The sequence below is a fragment of the Eumetopias jubatus genome, unplaced genomic scaffold, assembly GCF_037043125.1.
Source record: "Eumetopias jubatus isolate StellerSeaLion01/CBP00866 unplaced genomic scaffold, mEumJub1_p1.0 scaffold_10, whole genome shotgun sequence".
Taxonomy (NCBI): domain Eukaryota; kingdom Metazoa; phylum Chordata; class Mammalia; order Carnivora; family Otariidae; genus Eumetopias; species Eumetopias jubatus.
In genome coordinates, this window is record NW_028274816.1 from 124,849,807 (window position 1) to 124,865,224 (window position 15,418).

Genomic DNA, 15,418 nt, shown 5'->3' on the forward strand with positions numbered 1-15,418 from the left:
AGGAGTGGCTTCCCTTCTGGAAATGAGACATGTTAGAAACCACTACAAGAGGGGCGCCTGGGTGGCTCAGATGGTTAAGCGTCTGCCTTCGGCCCAGGTCATGATCCCAGGGGCCTGGGATCGAGCCCCACATCAGGCTCCTGGCTCAGTGGGGAGCCTGCTTCTCCCTCTCCCTCTGCCTCTCCCCTTGCTCATGCTATCTGTGTCTCAAATGAATAAATAAAATCTTCAAAAAAAAAAAAAACCACTACAAGAAAAATCACCTCAAACATTCACAGCATTCAACGAATAGGACAAGATCAGAAAGTGAGTTTTTTCTCTTTACTGGTTTATAATAATCTTAAAAACCCCATCACACCCATAAACCACCACAGGTGAGAAGATGAGGGAGCTGGAGAATGAATGCTACAGTATGTGGACAGCGTACAGAATCCGGTATTCCCTAGGGGCAGTGTGGGGTGGAGGCAGGGAGTGTGGATACGAGGCCCTGGCTTGGACCCTTATTGCTGGTTGGGGGTTGGCTGGCAGAGGGGGCGAGGGGCTCAGGGTGAACTAGGAAACATCTCACACCAAAGGCAAGGGCAGTTGGGGGGGCTGCGGGGGGGGTCACAGTACATTTTCCATGCAGACTAGGGGTGGGAGTGAGAGCTTCAGAGATTTGCACCCCTACACAGGAAGAGATTTGAGGGTTTGAGGTTTGATTTAAAGCCCCCAAGTTGGTGTCTGGTCAATTTCCTAAGATGGCAGCTCACCTGTCAGGGAGAGGCATTGGAAATAATTGCGGCAAAAATATCTGGTTTGGAGATCAAACAAGGGATAAGGGGAGACAGTGGTGCTCTTTAAATGTAACTCCAAGGAGCGAGAACAGGAAGGGGGCCCTGGGTGAGACGGTGGTCAATGCCTTGGGGGGCAGCCCTGCCCAGAAGCTGCAGGAACCCCCGAGGGCTCAGGGACAGGGAGGTACCAGTGTTCACAGACAGCAGGGAAATCAGGAACAATAAATTAGGACTTCATGTTACTATCATTTGGCATAACACAATCAGGCATTTTTTCTTTTTTTTTTTTCTTTTTAAATATAAGGCAACTTGCCAACACATAATTTAAAAACTGGTCTTCAGTCACATTGCTTCAGATCACTAGAGAATTTCTGGCTAAAGAACAGTGAATAGTAAACAAAATCCCAAATCTTAAATAAGAACATCAGCTCACATTCCCCAGAGACAAGAGGAAAGGTAAGGGCTTAATTTGGTTTAAAAAAAAAAAAAAAAGTCAGAGCCCAACTATGTATCTTTAACAGAAGGGTGCAAAAAATTACAAAACATGATCTAAATTTAAAGTTACAGAAAAGTTTTAAATTTCTAGCCAACTATTTGCCACTTGGGAATGAGACACACTGAGCATGGGGTGAAGGATGAGCGTGTGAAGGGCGGGCAAGGGCAGGAGGGGCTGTTTCCCACGGAGGTCCACCTCCAGCTGTTAGAACCATGCTCATTTGGTAAAGGAAGAATTCAAAGAGCTTAAGGCTTTGTGTTTGTTTTTCTTCTTTCTTCATTAAACTGAGGGGCTGCAAAAGGACGTCACGAGAGGGTGAATGTACCTGTGGGGCCGCTCACACAACGCTACTCAAACCCACACTACATTCATACAGAAACAGGACATTTAAAACTTACAGTGTAGAGCAATATTCTTAGCCAGTGTAGAGAGAACCAAATGCATTTTAACTTTTTTTTTTTTTTTTTTTTGGTGTTTTTAATTCCGAACTCCAATGTGATCATCCTTTACCTAGTTAGTTCCTCAAGATCCTGTTTTGTTTTGCTTGGTTTCTGGAGGGGCACGAGGGACGGGAGCAGCAGGTGTGTTAGGAGACAACAGTGAGAAAGGGATCTTGGGTATGCTGAACGGTCACTACCTTACCACCTCTCCCTAGGGCTGGAAGAGGGGGCAGTCAGGAACTAAGATGCCAATACAAAGATCTTCTCCCCATGCCTCTAGGCTAAGTGCCCGCAGGGTGCCCTGGAGGACTGTAGCAAGGACAAGTGCAGTGGCTCTGGAATCAATGTAGGTGTACAACAAAGCCCTGAGGAATGGAGAGGGGTGGGAGAGGTGCAGACTGGGTCAGTTTTAATTTGAGATCTTTGGGTGAATAAGGAATTAGCTTCCAGAGCACTTGGGAAGTCTGGCTTCTTAGTCCCCAAGAAGACAGAGACAGACAGGGAGAGGCCTAGCTGAAGGGGCTGGGCACCACAGCCACCTTCCCCAGGGCCCTTCCCTTCCCCACACCTCAGTCCTAAGGAAAACCGGCAGAGGTGCAAGAAAAGACGGGAGGTGGTTGGTGGGAAACGGCCAAGGCGAAGGGACCGAGAGGCAGCAGAGAGAAAAGCCTGGAGTTGAGGCTAGGTCCTCACATAAACCCAGAAGTTGCTGGGGATGGTGGAGGGGCGAATGAGGGCACAGGGGACCCCCTGCTGTCCTCAATCAGATCCCACCAAATTCCCTTTCTTAGACATGTAAGAATGATCACATTGGAGCGGTGAAATTTTGAAACTATCCAATTACTCAAAAGTAAGTCTAAACCTAGGAGGGTGATGTACGATGTGTAGCTCGTGGAGGGCACCAGGGCTCCCTATCTATACCCAGGGTGCTGAATATGAAGATTTCGACTATCTGTGGGATCAGGGGCTCGGCTGCCAGGGGCTCGGTGGGCCTTGCTCAGCATGGCCAGGCTCTGTTCTCGAAAGCAGGCCTGCTGGAAATCCCCGCTTAGGTAATCCACCGTTTGCATCAGGCTGTTCTGGCTTGCCACTGGACCGCCCCCGGTCCCTGCTCGGTAGTGGGCCCCAGCAGCCGTCCCACAGTCGAGGGGTGCACCCGTGGGCTGCCCACCATGGAACGGCATGGCGAGGTCCTGAGACCCCGAGCTGTCGCTATTGGGGGTGGGCAGAATGTTGTTCCACAGGGGTTGGAAGTAGTGACCATTGGGGTAGGCCAGTGGGGCTGCCAGGCCGTTGACGGGTGGGGATGGGGTTGGCTTCTCCAGGGGTGGCTTCAGATGGAAGGACTGTGCCAGGCAGAGTTCTTGCGGGTAGGCAGGGGCCTTGCCCACAAAGCCAGGCCCTGCCACCTCGCGTCCTGCTGCATGCTTGCCTGTCAGACCAGGGGCCGACGTCCCACCAGCCTCACTGCACATCTGCTGTAGGTGGGCCAGCTGGTGCTGGTTCCAGGCGACTGGCTTGAGGTCGCTAGGGTAGCCAGTGGGGGCTCGAGAGATGCCCGTGGGCAGGTTGACAGGGCCTGCGGCAGGCAATGCGGCTGTGGCCGCATGGGTGTGCTCCATGGGATTGACCACACATGAAGGCATTGGCGTGGGGACGCTGTGGGTCGACACCCGGGTGCTTGCATTGATGAGCAGACTGCGACTAATGGGGCTGGGGTTGGCGATCTGGCCCTCACACACTGAGGTAGTGCTGATGCCTGCCCTCGTCTGGCAAAACTGGTTGATCTGGTGCACGATGCTGCTCAGGTCCGGGGGCTGGCTGTGCTGCAGGGTGGCCGCCATTGAAAGGGGGATAGTTGAGGTAGACACGGTCACATTCGGGGGGGCATCTGAGTCTGGCATCTTCCGACCTCCATGCAGCAAGGGATTGGGGGGGTGCTGGAGACCCTGGTGAGATAGGGCCGGAGGGTGGACCAGGCCCTGGGTTTGGGCCATGGGCTGAGGGTGGCCCAGGCCCTGAGGCTGCTGGAGGCTCTGAGGGTGGGACAGCGCCTGGGGTGGCGGGATACCCTGAGGGTGCTGCAGCGTCTGGGGAGGGGCATGGGCCAGGGTCTGTGCATGCTGCAGGGCCTGCTGGCGGGCCAGAGCCTGGGCCTGGGGGTGGGCTAAAGTGCTGGGTGCCACAGTAGCATAGGGTGCCACTGGGGGATTCATGATGGCCTCAGGGAGCAATCGGGCTCGGGTGCCGTCAAAGTCCTTGAGTATGCTTTTGGCTGGCACTTTGACAATGGCAAGCAGGCCTGCCTTGGTGGCAGCCTGAGTCGGGTAGGGGCTGTAGCGCTGGGCTGATGTGTCGAGGCCGTTCACAGTACGACGAACGTGTTTCCGCTGGGGAACCTTCACACTGTTGGGGAAGATTTTTATAGTCAGTGGGTTGTTTGCGACCTTCTTAGCATACGCGTCCAGTTCGGCTGGGGTAGGGCAGTGAGCGGCTCTCATTTTCTGTGTAGTGTCCCCTAGAGAGAGAGAGGGTAAGGAGAGCAAAGAGGGAGAGGGAGCTCATCAGTGCCAAGCCAACCAGCCCTTCTAGACTCCCCTTCTGAGGCTGTAGGGTAGAGTGGGGGATAAGGAAGTCATCCCTGGTCTTCATCTCAGACCCAGTCTCCCTGAACCCCGACAGTAACAAGCACCACTAACGTTTATTCAATACGTATAACCGGTCAGGCCTTGTGCTAAATGACAGGCTATCTCAATGAACCCTCACTCCGGCTTTAGAAGGCAGCTACAATCAGGATTCTCATTTATAAATGAGGCCACCAAAGATCAGAAGAGCAGAGCAACTCTCAAGGTCCCGGATTTTGGAAAGCAAGAACCTGGCCAATTCTCACAAAGGTAACTGACAGTTGTTCCCCTACACGGAACTCTCTCCAAGTTCCTACCAGCCTAAGCTGGCCTTGGGGGTGAAGGTTCTACACCAAGCTGCTTGTCAGGGCCCTCTGTGGCCCCTCGATCCCTTTCCTGTGACACCGTGGTGAAGAGGGTGCCCGCAGTGACACCTCTTCAGTCTGCGGTGGCCAGGGAGGCAGCATTCTCTTGTGCCTTGGCAGCTGGGGCACCATACCCGGGGTGGGTACCCTGGCACAGCAAACAGGATGCTTTTCTTTTTTTTCCAGGAACAGAGGAAAAAAGTTGCCGACATCTCTCCTCTAGCCTTATGTCACAAGTTCACTTTTGTTTACAGCTCACTCTCTGCCTGACTGGGTGAAGATCAAAAGGCTTTATTTATTTGCTGGTGGGGCAGAGCAGCACAGAGGGAGCTGAGAAGAAAGGATTCAGAGAATCTTTAAGTCCTGAGAGCTAAAAATAGTCTGTATTCGGCTCTCGTCAGCTGTCACTTTCCAAAATGAAAGAGAAAAACCTGCCTTCCTTTGGAGACTGCGGAAATACCCCCTCACTCAATGTGCCTCATTAACGTTAACAGTCTCTTTGTTCGCATCTCCAGCGGCCACCCATCAGAGGGGCTCCAGCGGATGTCGGACTTGCAGTCAAAAAGGAAAAGGTTCTGAGAACGAGAGCTCTTTAAGGATGCCAGGCTCCTGCAAAAGGTCTCAGCTCTGTTCTCCCCACTCTCTGAGGTAGGGTCTCTCCTAAGTATACACAGAAGGTGCTTAATAAAGGTTTGCTGAGTGAGCAAACCCCCAGACTGCCCGAGCAGAAGGAAGGGGCTTGGCGGGGAGCCCAGGCTCAGCTAGCGAACTCCCGCCCTATTTCCTCCCTTTGCAGGAGGCAGCCGGGACAGAGCAAGGACTAAGTTGACTGAATGCCCAGCTTGTGGCCTCAGCTGCCTTGGCCCAAGGAGACCCCACTCAGTCACGTCACTGGGCATCAACTGAAAGGGAAGTGGCTCAAGGAGTGGGCTAGAAGGAAAAGGGCACAGCTGCCCTCATTTCATGGCATTGCTGGTTAGCCTGGCAGCAACTGCTTAGAAAATGCTGCTCTTAGAGGCAGGAAAAGAGAGCTTAGGTCCACAAGGCGCAGAGAGATTTGGTCCCACGCTCACCACGGTAGAACTGAGCACAAGAGTACAGAAAGAGTTGTGCTCTCAGGGGCACAATGCCGCAATGTAGTAGGCATTCCCACATGTTTGAGGTCTGCTTTATTAACCGCATATAAATGGATGCTCTGTCCATAAATGAAATGTTTGTAAGATGACAGATTTGGAGAAGATCTTAAAAGGATGAATGTGACAGTGACAGCTGAGGCCAGGAAGGAGAGGGAGGCCCAGAGGCCCAGAAACCTTCACTAGGAAGCACCAGCTGGTGAGCAGAATCAAAGCCCCGAGAGCAGAGTCTGAGTTCTGCTGCTTATTAGCCACTGACTCTCAATGGGCTTGAGTCTCCATAAAGTGGGGCCATTTTCTGACCGTTGCTACATTCTCCTGGATAAGAAAATACCAAAAAATCTGGGATCACTGATAGTCCCTCAAGACACCAGAATTCCATTAGAAACTGCCCAGATCAGGGGCGCCTGGGTGGCTCAGTAGTTAAGCATCTGTCTTCAGCTCAGGTCATGATCCCAGGGTCCTGGGATCGAGCCCCACATCGGGCTCCCGGCTCCACAGGGTGCCTGCTTCTCCCCCTCCCACGCCCCCTGCTTGTGTTCCCTCTCTCGCTGTCTCTGTCAAAAAATAAATAAAATCTTAAAAAAGAAAAGAAAAGAAAAGAAGAAACTGCCCAGATCAGCCACTGTACTTAGGTGTCTGACTGGTCAAAATCAAGTGACACTCCTAGCCCTGTGCCTTACCCAGAGCAGACGTGGAGAAGACTCAGTGTCATCAGTATAGGTTTTATTCTGACTGAACGGGTTCAGCTGAGTAATGCCAGTCAAAAGCTGCTGGGTTTTAGTTCAGACAGGTAATACAGGTCTGCTCCTGGGCTTTCCTCCATGTTGGTGGGCTTCCCTCCTTGAAGGTCAGGTAAGAGAGAGTGGTAAAGTGGCTTGCTGACTGATAGAGTTCCTTTGTTCCAAGTCAGTACCAAGTCTCAGGGTGTTTTTTTTTTTTTCTAGCAGAGACAGAAGGTAGCTTGGCTTGATTCAGGAGTATGGAATGGGACATTTACACTGCTTAGGATGAGATGAGTATACTGGATAAAAAAGAGGCTATACTGGGCACCTGGGTGGCTTAGTTGGTTAAGCAATCTAAGCCTTCGGCTCAGATCATGATCCCAGGGTCTTGGGATCGAGTCCCGCATCGGGCTCCCTCCTCGGCAGGGAGTCTGCTTCTCCCTCTGACCTTCCCCCCCTCTCATGCTCTATCTCATTCTCTCTCTCAAATAAATAAAATCTTAAAAAAAAAAATCTTAAAAAAAAAAAAAAGAGGCTATGTTCTTGGAATCTAGCACCACCCACCTCATGTATCAGACTTAAGCCTAGCCCTTAAAAAAAAAGCCCGTTTTCTCAACACTTTATCTCAGTCCCACACAGGCATCCTGGAAGCCTTCTTTCTTCTGTAACATCTTCCCCTATGTGTACAGCTAACGCAGGTACCACAGCTTGTAAGCAACTTATTTCTTTTTATTATTATTTTTTTAAGTGAGCTCTATGCCCAACGTGGGGCTCAGACACAACCCTGAGATCCAAAGTCGTGTGCTCTACAGACTGAGCCAGCCAGGCGCCCCTGTAAGCAACTTATTTAAATATCTGGTACCAAAGGTGTCATTAATTGGGACATAAGGCAGTGTAGAGAATAGGGAATCTGTGCTTAGAACAAAGTTGGAGATCCCGATTCAAATACTGGCTTTGTTATCTACTACTCAGGGTCTCAGTCATCCTTCATTTATAAACAGGGATGATACCTGCTGTCGTACCATTTTTGTCGTATTTTTTAAAAAGAGTTTATTTCTCTATTTTATTTCAGAGTGAAAGAGAGAATGAGCAAGCGCACACATGTGTGCAAGTGGGGAGAAGGAAGAGAGGGAATCCTAAGCAGACTCCATGCTGAGCGTGGAGCCCGATGCGGGCCTTGATCTCATGACCCTGAGATCATGACCTGAGCCGGAACTAAGTCGGACGCTCAATCGACTGAGCCACCCAGGCGCCCTCGTACCTCACATACTTACTAAGATCAAGAGATTCAGTGAATAGGGAAAAGCTCTGCGAACAGGAATCATGACTATCAAAGGTTATTATTCAAGGAGAGCATGTTTGGTTGAGTTTGCACACAGACAAGAAAAAGTAACCCGACCAAGAAAGCCCACTGGACTGGAGTCTGGGAGTTAAATGTAGCAGAAAGCAGTGCTGTCTATTCCAGGAACTGCAGGAGGCCAGGGGTGGGGTGGGGGTGGGGGGAGGTGGATATTTCCCTGAATCCCAGCTCCCCCACAGGGGACTCCCTGTTTGTCCTTCCCTTTTGAAGGTCAGAAGACACAAGGACCATCTGCAGCAGGAAACTCTATCACAGGTGGAGAGGCACAGGCAGTGTCTCAAATACTGGCTTTGGAGTCTGACCCAAGAGTGAGTTCTAGCCTAGTCCCTGAACAGTAATATGATGCTGGCAGTGCTACTCTACATCTCCTCCTCAAAAGAAAGATAAGAGTTTCTCGTATGGGATTACTGAGGAACGAATGAGGACATACATAAATATACTCAAAATAGGGCCTGGCACATAGTAAGCAATCAACAAATATTAACTAGTATTTCTGAGATTTCTATGGGCTTATCCCGTTACTGGGCCAATTCACCATTTCCAGGCCCTTCCACTAGGGGGCAGATAGGCACAGAAAGTAGTAGTAAAACTGGGTAATTTTGACGTTTGTCTCAGTCCCTGATAGTCTATAACGAAGGAGGTCAAAATTGTTGTCTAAAAGATGATTTGAGGAACAAGGGTCTTTGGCCATTTCAGCCACTCACCTAGAAATATTTACTGAGCCACTACGATGTACCTGGTGGTGAGCTGGGGAAGTAAGAGCAGAGGCTTGGGGTTAATGAAGAAAAAAATGTTCAAAAACACATTTTCTGGGGACTTGTGAAAAGACGGGTCAGAGGAAGTTTTGCCAAGTAAAGTTCCAAAACAGCTAAGAATTCTCAAAGCAAGTGACATCATGGAATATACAATCTAGAAAAGCTCTAGGAGGGTATCCACCTAACCCAAACTGTGGTCCTCTATCGAGTGCAGGACCCACCAAAGCCCAAATGTTCCTTAGTCCAGACTGCCCCACGGCAAATGCCACATCTAGGACGGGAAATACATTACATCCTCCTACACACGAAGCAAAGGAAGGGGAGATGAGGAAATGCTGGAGTCAGAAGGGCTCAATCCTGTGATTCTGTACCTGTAGTGGGTTAAGCCGGGGAAAGCGATTAGCCAGGTGACTCAGAATGCTGGCCAAGCACTCCGGACCCCTGATACATCTCTCCCGCCTTGAGCTCTTACAATATAAAGCACAATAATCTATACAAATCTGTACCCCATCCCTGCCCCGCCAGACATCAAGCTCTGTGTTTCTAACAACTCATAAGACCCTCCTGAGGATGAGGGGCAGAAAAAGGCTGAAGAGCAGAGTCACAAAACTGGTTTTAAGGTCTCTATAGCTGAGAGGCCTGGCCTCTGTGCAGGGCCATGGTGCTAGCTCCCAAAGGAGAGAGCTTATGCTCCATCTCACCTTCAATGTTCAATGCTAACAGCTAAAAGTGACATGGCAGAATTTGTTTTCTTACACATTTTGGGAGAGGTGAGAAGCAAGCAAGTAAGCTTAAAACACCATCAGGTTTTCTTCTCTGCAACGGCTTGGGTATAGTTAAAGATAGCAACAAGTGAGACAAAGGGATTCCAATACACTATCCCCCCAAACAGACAAGCCTGAAACTAGGGAAGAAGGTTATCTCAATTCTTGAATAAAATTTGAAGACAGTGGTTGGCAGAGGCTACTTTGAGGCTGCTTTGGGCACAAAGGGAGTGGAGATCCAAAGTCAGCACCCAAGATAAAGCTGCCAATTTGCTTTTCCTCCCAAATGACTCATCCTTGATATCCCATCTCTGGGTACAGCTGTTGGGAGTACACGAAGGAAACTAGAAGAAAGTCAGTGAGCTCCTCTGTCATGTTTCCAAGTATACCTCCTTCTCCAGTTGTGTCCCTGGAACCCCAGGACCAGTCAAAATGCAGTTAGCATGCAGATTTCAGTGGCCAGGGAGCACATACAACTTTATCACCCAGGTACCATTTCTTAAGAGGAAGACTGGGGGGAAAGCTTGCTGCAGCAGAGCATAGCTTGCCTACTGGGTCAGGCAGCTGCAGAAGGAAGACCGTTACTTTCAGCTTTGTCATTATGTGAGTTGGATTCACTGGCCAAATTTTAGAACTAGCCAGGCTTCGAGTCTTATTTTCCTTCAAAGAAAGGAAGTCAAGAGGCTAGACCATTTTTAACTTCTGAAGATAGCAGGGGTCAGCAAACTACAGCCTGTGGGCCAAAATACAGCTGCTGTGTGTTTGTAAAAAGTTTTATCAGAACACAGCCACACTCATTCATTTACACGCAGTCTCCAGTTGCCTTTGCCCTACAACAGCAGCTCTGAGTAGATCCAACAGGGACCATGTGGCCCACAAAACCTAAAATATTTCTTATCTGGCCCTTTACAGAAGAAGTTTACCAGTCGGCCCGTCATAAAGGTGCTGAAGCACCGGGGCGCCTGGGTGGCTCAGTCGGTTAAGCAGCTGCCTTCGGCTCAGGTCATGATCCCAGGGTCCTGGGATCCAGCCCCACATCGGGCTCCATGCTCAGCAGGGAGTCTGCTTCTCCCTCTCCCTCTGTTGCTCCCCCTGCTTGTGTTCCCTCTCACGCTGTCAAATAAATAAATAAAATCTTAAAAAAAAAAGGGGGGGGGTAAGCCTAGGAGCCTTTTGCTCTGAAAGGAAAGTCTATCCCAAATTTAGGGCAACATTTATACTTGAAGACACTGGACACAGTAAAGAGCTAGGAAAAGAATCTTTTCCTTGCACATCAGTGTAGTGCAGGGACAGAAGCCAGGGATCTGGGGCGCCCGGCTGGCTCAGTCAGTAGAGCATGTGACTCTCGATCTCGGGTCGTGAGTTCAAGTTCCACGTTGGGCGTAGAGCTTACTTAAAAAAAGAAAAGAAAAGAAAAGAAAAAGAAAAAAAGACAGGAATCTAATAGGTTCTCAAAAGTTCAATCTTATGAGCAAGTTTATTAGCAGGAATACACCCAGAGAGGCTGAGAAAGCTCCCTATCCCTTCCGGAGGTGAAAGCTTCTTCACTTGTGAACTGAGGTCACTCGTTCAGCAGACAGCAAAGCCAAAGGGAACGGTTTCCATGGAAGAGAATGCTCAGAGAGTCCAAAACAACAAAAAAGGGCAAACAGTTCGTTTCAGAGATACAGTAAGTAATCAAGAGTGTGAGTTTTCATTCAATTCCTCATGGGGGTTCAAACTGAAACACCTTTTTGAGGGGTAACATACATACTGTGTAAAACTCCTTACAGCTTTGTGGCTCAACAGATAGCTATCAGCAACAATGGTAATTCAGATGTTATACACTGAGGAATTCTAGTATTTAAGAGGATCTCTCTGATCAGAAAAGTGTCCACATTGCTGAAGAGCCTGGCAGCTGCTTTCCTGCTGTCTGTGCTGAAGAATATCTTGGAGGTACCAAAGTTCATGGTCAACATACCCCTGATGTGCCTCTGTGATTACCCAAATGTAGGGACAAAATAAGTGTCACATCCCTCCCTGGGATCCAGATTACTTACATTTCTGAAGTCCAGTGTTCATCTGCGTGTGAGAAAGAAGCTGAAAGGACAGGTCACCTGGCCCTGGTAGACAGGCTAGCATGGCAGACTGGCATCAACACAACATGGGACAGTCACTCACACTGCAATGAACGAAAGAACAAGGTCACAGAATACAAGGCAACTCACTCAAGGAAGATGCCGGGGACATCGGGTATGAGCAGCAAAGGCCCATGTTCCGATAGATAAAGCAATTTAATTAGCAGCATGTTGGTTAAAAATACATCAATGTCTTTATCTGCAGCAACAATTTGCTCCCAACTATTACTATGGCTAAAATGATGTTTCAGTCAGCACAGATGCATGGGTGGGGAGAAATAAAAACCGGAAATACCTATCCACACAAATAACTGGAAAATAAAGTGCATCTATAAAGTCTTTTATGTTCACCAGCTGTGGATGAACTTTCAGCATGTGCACTTCCTGTAGATGGCCTCTCCCTACTACTTTTGGGTAGGCCCACGGGATTGCCAGAGACAGGGCATGCTAGCTCTCATCCGTGCCCCAGCGAAGGCAGGAAGAGAAAGGCTAGCGCAGATTCTAACTGACGTGAAGGGAAAAATTATTTCTCCCTGAAAATAGAACAGGGTTCCTGAAGAGAGCTGGCCTTCCTAGGTCCTGGCTCAGTCTATTTACAGACCTGACTGGGGCGGGAGCAGTCAGACATTTCCAGAAGCAGTACAGTATATGAGCTGCAAAGGTACCCAAAGTCCAACTTGAAATGGCAGTAATCTGAGCTCACTTTTAGAAGAAGGGGCAAAGCATCCTAGGAGACACAATTAACTACTGTTAAAGCAAAGTTTGTAAGTTTCTGGGGATTTAGCTTTCCTATTGCCTATCACACAATTAGACCTCCTGGCCACCAGGAAAAAAACTGCATTGTTCCCAGAATAAATCAAGGAGGTTGTAGGCTGCCAGCAGCCCTCTCTAGGCAAGTAATCCTGACATTATGTCAAGACGGCATGGTTTCCTCAGTAACGTCTACCAACAAGACCTACCCGAGAAAGTAGACCTGATGTGGCCTCTGTAGGGAATAAGCTCCCTGTGTACCAAGGACCAAGCTCTTCTCAAACAAGTATAATGTACTAAAATACATGGAATTCCTTTTCCATACTGCAAAACCCAGAAATCCAGGTGGCATGTTAAGGCTTTAATCCCAACAAAAGAGGAGTGGGGAAAGAGCTCAAGTGTAAAACAAAGACCACAAATCCTCTTTCTCTCTCTTTGGGGGCCCTCTCAGGTATGTGAAACTACCTTGTCGCAATGAGAATCAGAGAGCTCCAGCTTGCAAGGCCTCCTGGCTGAAAAGATACTTTGTAAAAAGAGGCTGCTCAAACTGTGTCTAAGATAGCAACTGCAGAGAGAACTAAAGACTGAATGCCTCAAGGAGAATCGAGCTGCCCCAGAGTTCTGGCACAGACCCCGCCTTTTCAGGTCTCCGGTGGGCGGGATAACAGAATGTACACAAGGCGCCAACTACGGTGCCTCAAGAAATAAAAAGGCTTCTGTTGGGGTCAAATGACTGAGGTCCTGCTTACAATTCCTTCCCTTGTGAAGGCTGTTCTTTATTTAATACCCTCTCCCCTATGGTCCTAATATAGGAGAAGGCAAAATCCAAGGAAAGGAAGGGAATTAGCGAATACTGGAGCCTCATACTGTGAGATGGGCTATATGAGGGGCATTAGTGAGGTTTTCTTAATTAGGTCTCCCAACCTTTCTTGGAGACAGGTAATAATTTCACTTGTCATCTAATCATCTCTAGCCTGGATTGCTACACTAGCCTTCTAAATGGTTTCTCTGTTCCACCCTTGCCCCTATCAAGCAGTCTACTCTCCACACAGCAGCCAGAGTAATTTACTTTTTTAATTAGAAATCCTATCAACTCAAAAATCTCCAATGATTCCTCATCTCACTTGGAACACAAAATCCTAACAGGTCCACAAGGCCTACCACGATCTGTTACTACTACTTCAATGACCTCATCTTCTAACCCCACTGCTCCTTTTGATTTGACTTTCAGCCACAGTGGTCTCCTTGCAGACCCTCCAACGAGCCAAGTACATTTTGCTTTGTATTTCATCCGGACAGCCAAGATGCTGTGATGACGGAGGCTCAGAGAACACATTCACTAAGCTGTCTTGCAGATACACTCTTCCCCTGTACTTTCTGGAAGGAACCAATCTATGCACGATCACTGCAATCTCTGATATACCCATTAAATCTTGATGCCTACAACCAAGAGATGAGGGTGGGGGACTGTGGATCCTACAAGTTGACCATAACATACTGCCCCTCAAAACCACAACTCCAGATCTCAACAGGAAGAAGAGAAGACAATTAAACCAGCTAAACTGTGGCAAAGACACAGTAATGGATTTATTAATAGCGAACGTAGGAGCAAAAATAATAGATGAATTCTGTAAAGACTCCAGAAAGTCAGGGCGCCTGGCTGGTTCAATCAGTGGAGCATGAAGCTCTTGTTCTCAGGGTTGAGTTCAGGCCCCATGCTGGGTGTAGAGTTTACTTAAAAAAAAAAAAGAAAAAGAAAAAAAGACTCCAAAAAGTCAACTTTTAGTTTGGACAGGAGGGGGCGAATGAGGAAGAAAGATACCAGAGCTTGGGGCCCTCCATGATGATGTCCCCAACAAAAACCACCCAGCAAGTCTAGAAAACTCATCATCTAGGCGGCTAAGGGTACAGCCACCAATTTGTGACCCTTTAAGAGTTCAGGGGTCTCCCATCCAAGTGCTAACGAAGCCCGAACATGCTTTGCTTCGGAGATCAGACGAGATCAGGAGCGTACAGGGTGGTATGGTTCAGGGATCTATCTGTCATCCCTTCTAAAAGACTGCCCTCTGTACTTAAGGAAGACTTCAAGCCCCTTGACCAGTTTCAAGCAAAGTTAAGAATCAGATTCTGCTAGGGCAGGGAAGGCAGGGAATATGGCAAGGTCACAAGGGTTGTGATGAAACAGGAAGGACGCAATTTCCTTCCAGAACCCATTCTAGAAGCAGATATGCACAATATAAAGTACTCTTCTGGAGGCCTGGTAGCAGAGCACAGGACTTTTGTTTAAAAACGTCAAACCAGGGGCACCTGGGTGGCTCGGCAGGTTAAGCATCCAACTCTTGATTTAGGCTCAGGTCACGATCTCAGGATCCTGGGATCCAGCCCCATGTCGGGCTCAGTGCTTAGTGGTGAGTCTGCTTGAGGATTCTCTCCTTCTCCCTCTGCCCCCTCCCTCCACTCACACACACTCTCTCTCTCTAAAAATAAATAATTCTTAAAACAAAACAAAAAAAAACAAACTTCAAACCACCTACACATTCTGATTACCACCTGGCTTTTTCTAAAAAGCAAATTCTGATATAATTTTACAGTTGTTTTTTTTTAATTTTTTAAAAGATTTTATTTATTTATTTGAGAGAGAGAGAATGAGAGATAGAGAGCACGAGAGGGAAGAGGGTCAGAGGGAGAAGCAGACTCCCCGCTGAGCAGGGAGCCCGATGCGGGAACTCGATCCCGGGACTCCAGGATCATGACCTGAGCCAAAGGCAGTCGCTCAACCAACTGAGCCACCCAGGTGCCCTAATTTTACAATTGTTACTTCCAGAAGCACCTAAGCAGGGCCAGAAATCAACACTAGCATTACCTTCTGAAGGGACCTCAAAATTCAGGTCCTGACTTCTAAACAGAATCAAGTAGTAATCTAGAGCTCAGGCCAAGTGAGCTCTCAGCCAGCTTTCCTGCCGCCAGCTGGTCTGCCCCCTAAGCAGGGGGACTATAATATCACAGTAAGCCCAGAACAAAGGTGTTCAAACTCTCCTGGGGCATTAGCACCAGTGTGAGCATTTACCAGACTACCTCTAATTAAGGAACGAACCCCTTGTGCCCACTGGGAA

The 15,418-nt window shown here is 48.6% G+C and overlaps 1 protein-coding gene across 3 annotated transcripts in view; it reads right to left on the bottom strand.

The window, feature by feature from the left end:
* Nucleotides 1–307: 307 nt before the first annotated feature.
* Nucleotides 308–15,418, bottom strand: part of FAM222B (family with sequence similarity 222 member B) — a 76,036-nt gene continuing 60,925 nt past the window's right edge. For 2 of the 3 annotated variants that reach the window (XM_028109322.2, XM_028109324.2), the window contains exons 2-3: nucleotides 11,478–11,599; nucleotides 308–4,230 (exon numbers count right to left, since the gene is read on the bottom strand). In XM_028109322.2, the coding sequence (XP_027965123.1) occupies nucleotides 2,624–4,230; nucleotides 11,478–11,559 (1,689 nt within the window). In that variant the 5' untranslated portion in view covers nucleotides 11,560–11,599 and the 3' untranslated portion in view covers nucleotides 308–2,623. The remainder of the gene's footprint in view (nucleotides 4,231–11,477; nucleotides 11,600–15,418) is intronic. The other variant, XM_088028394.1, reaches the window with a different exon arrangement.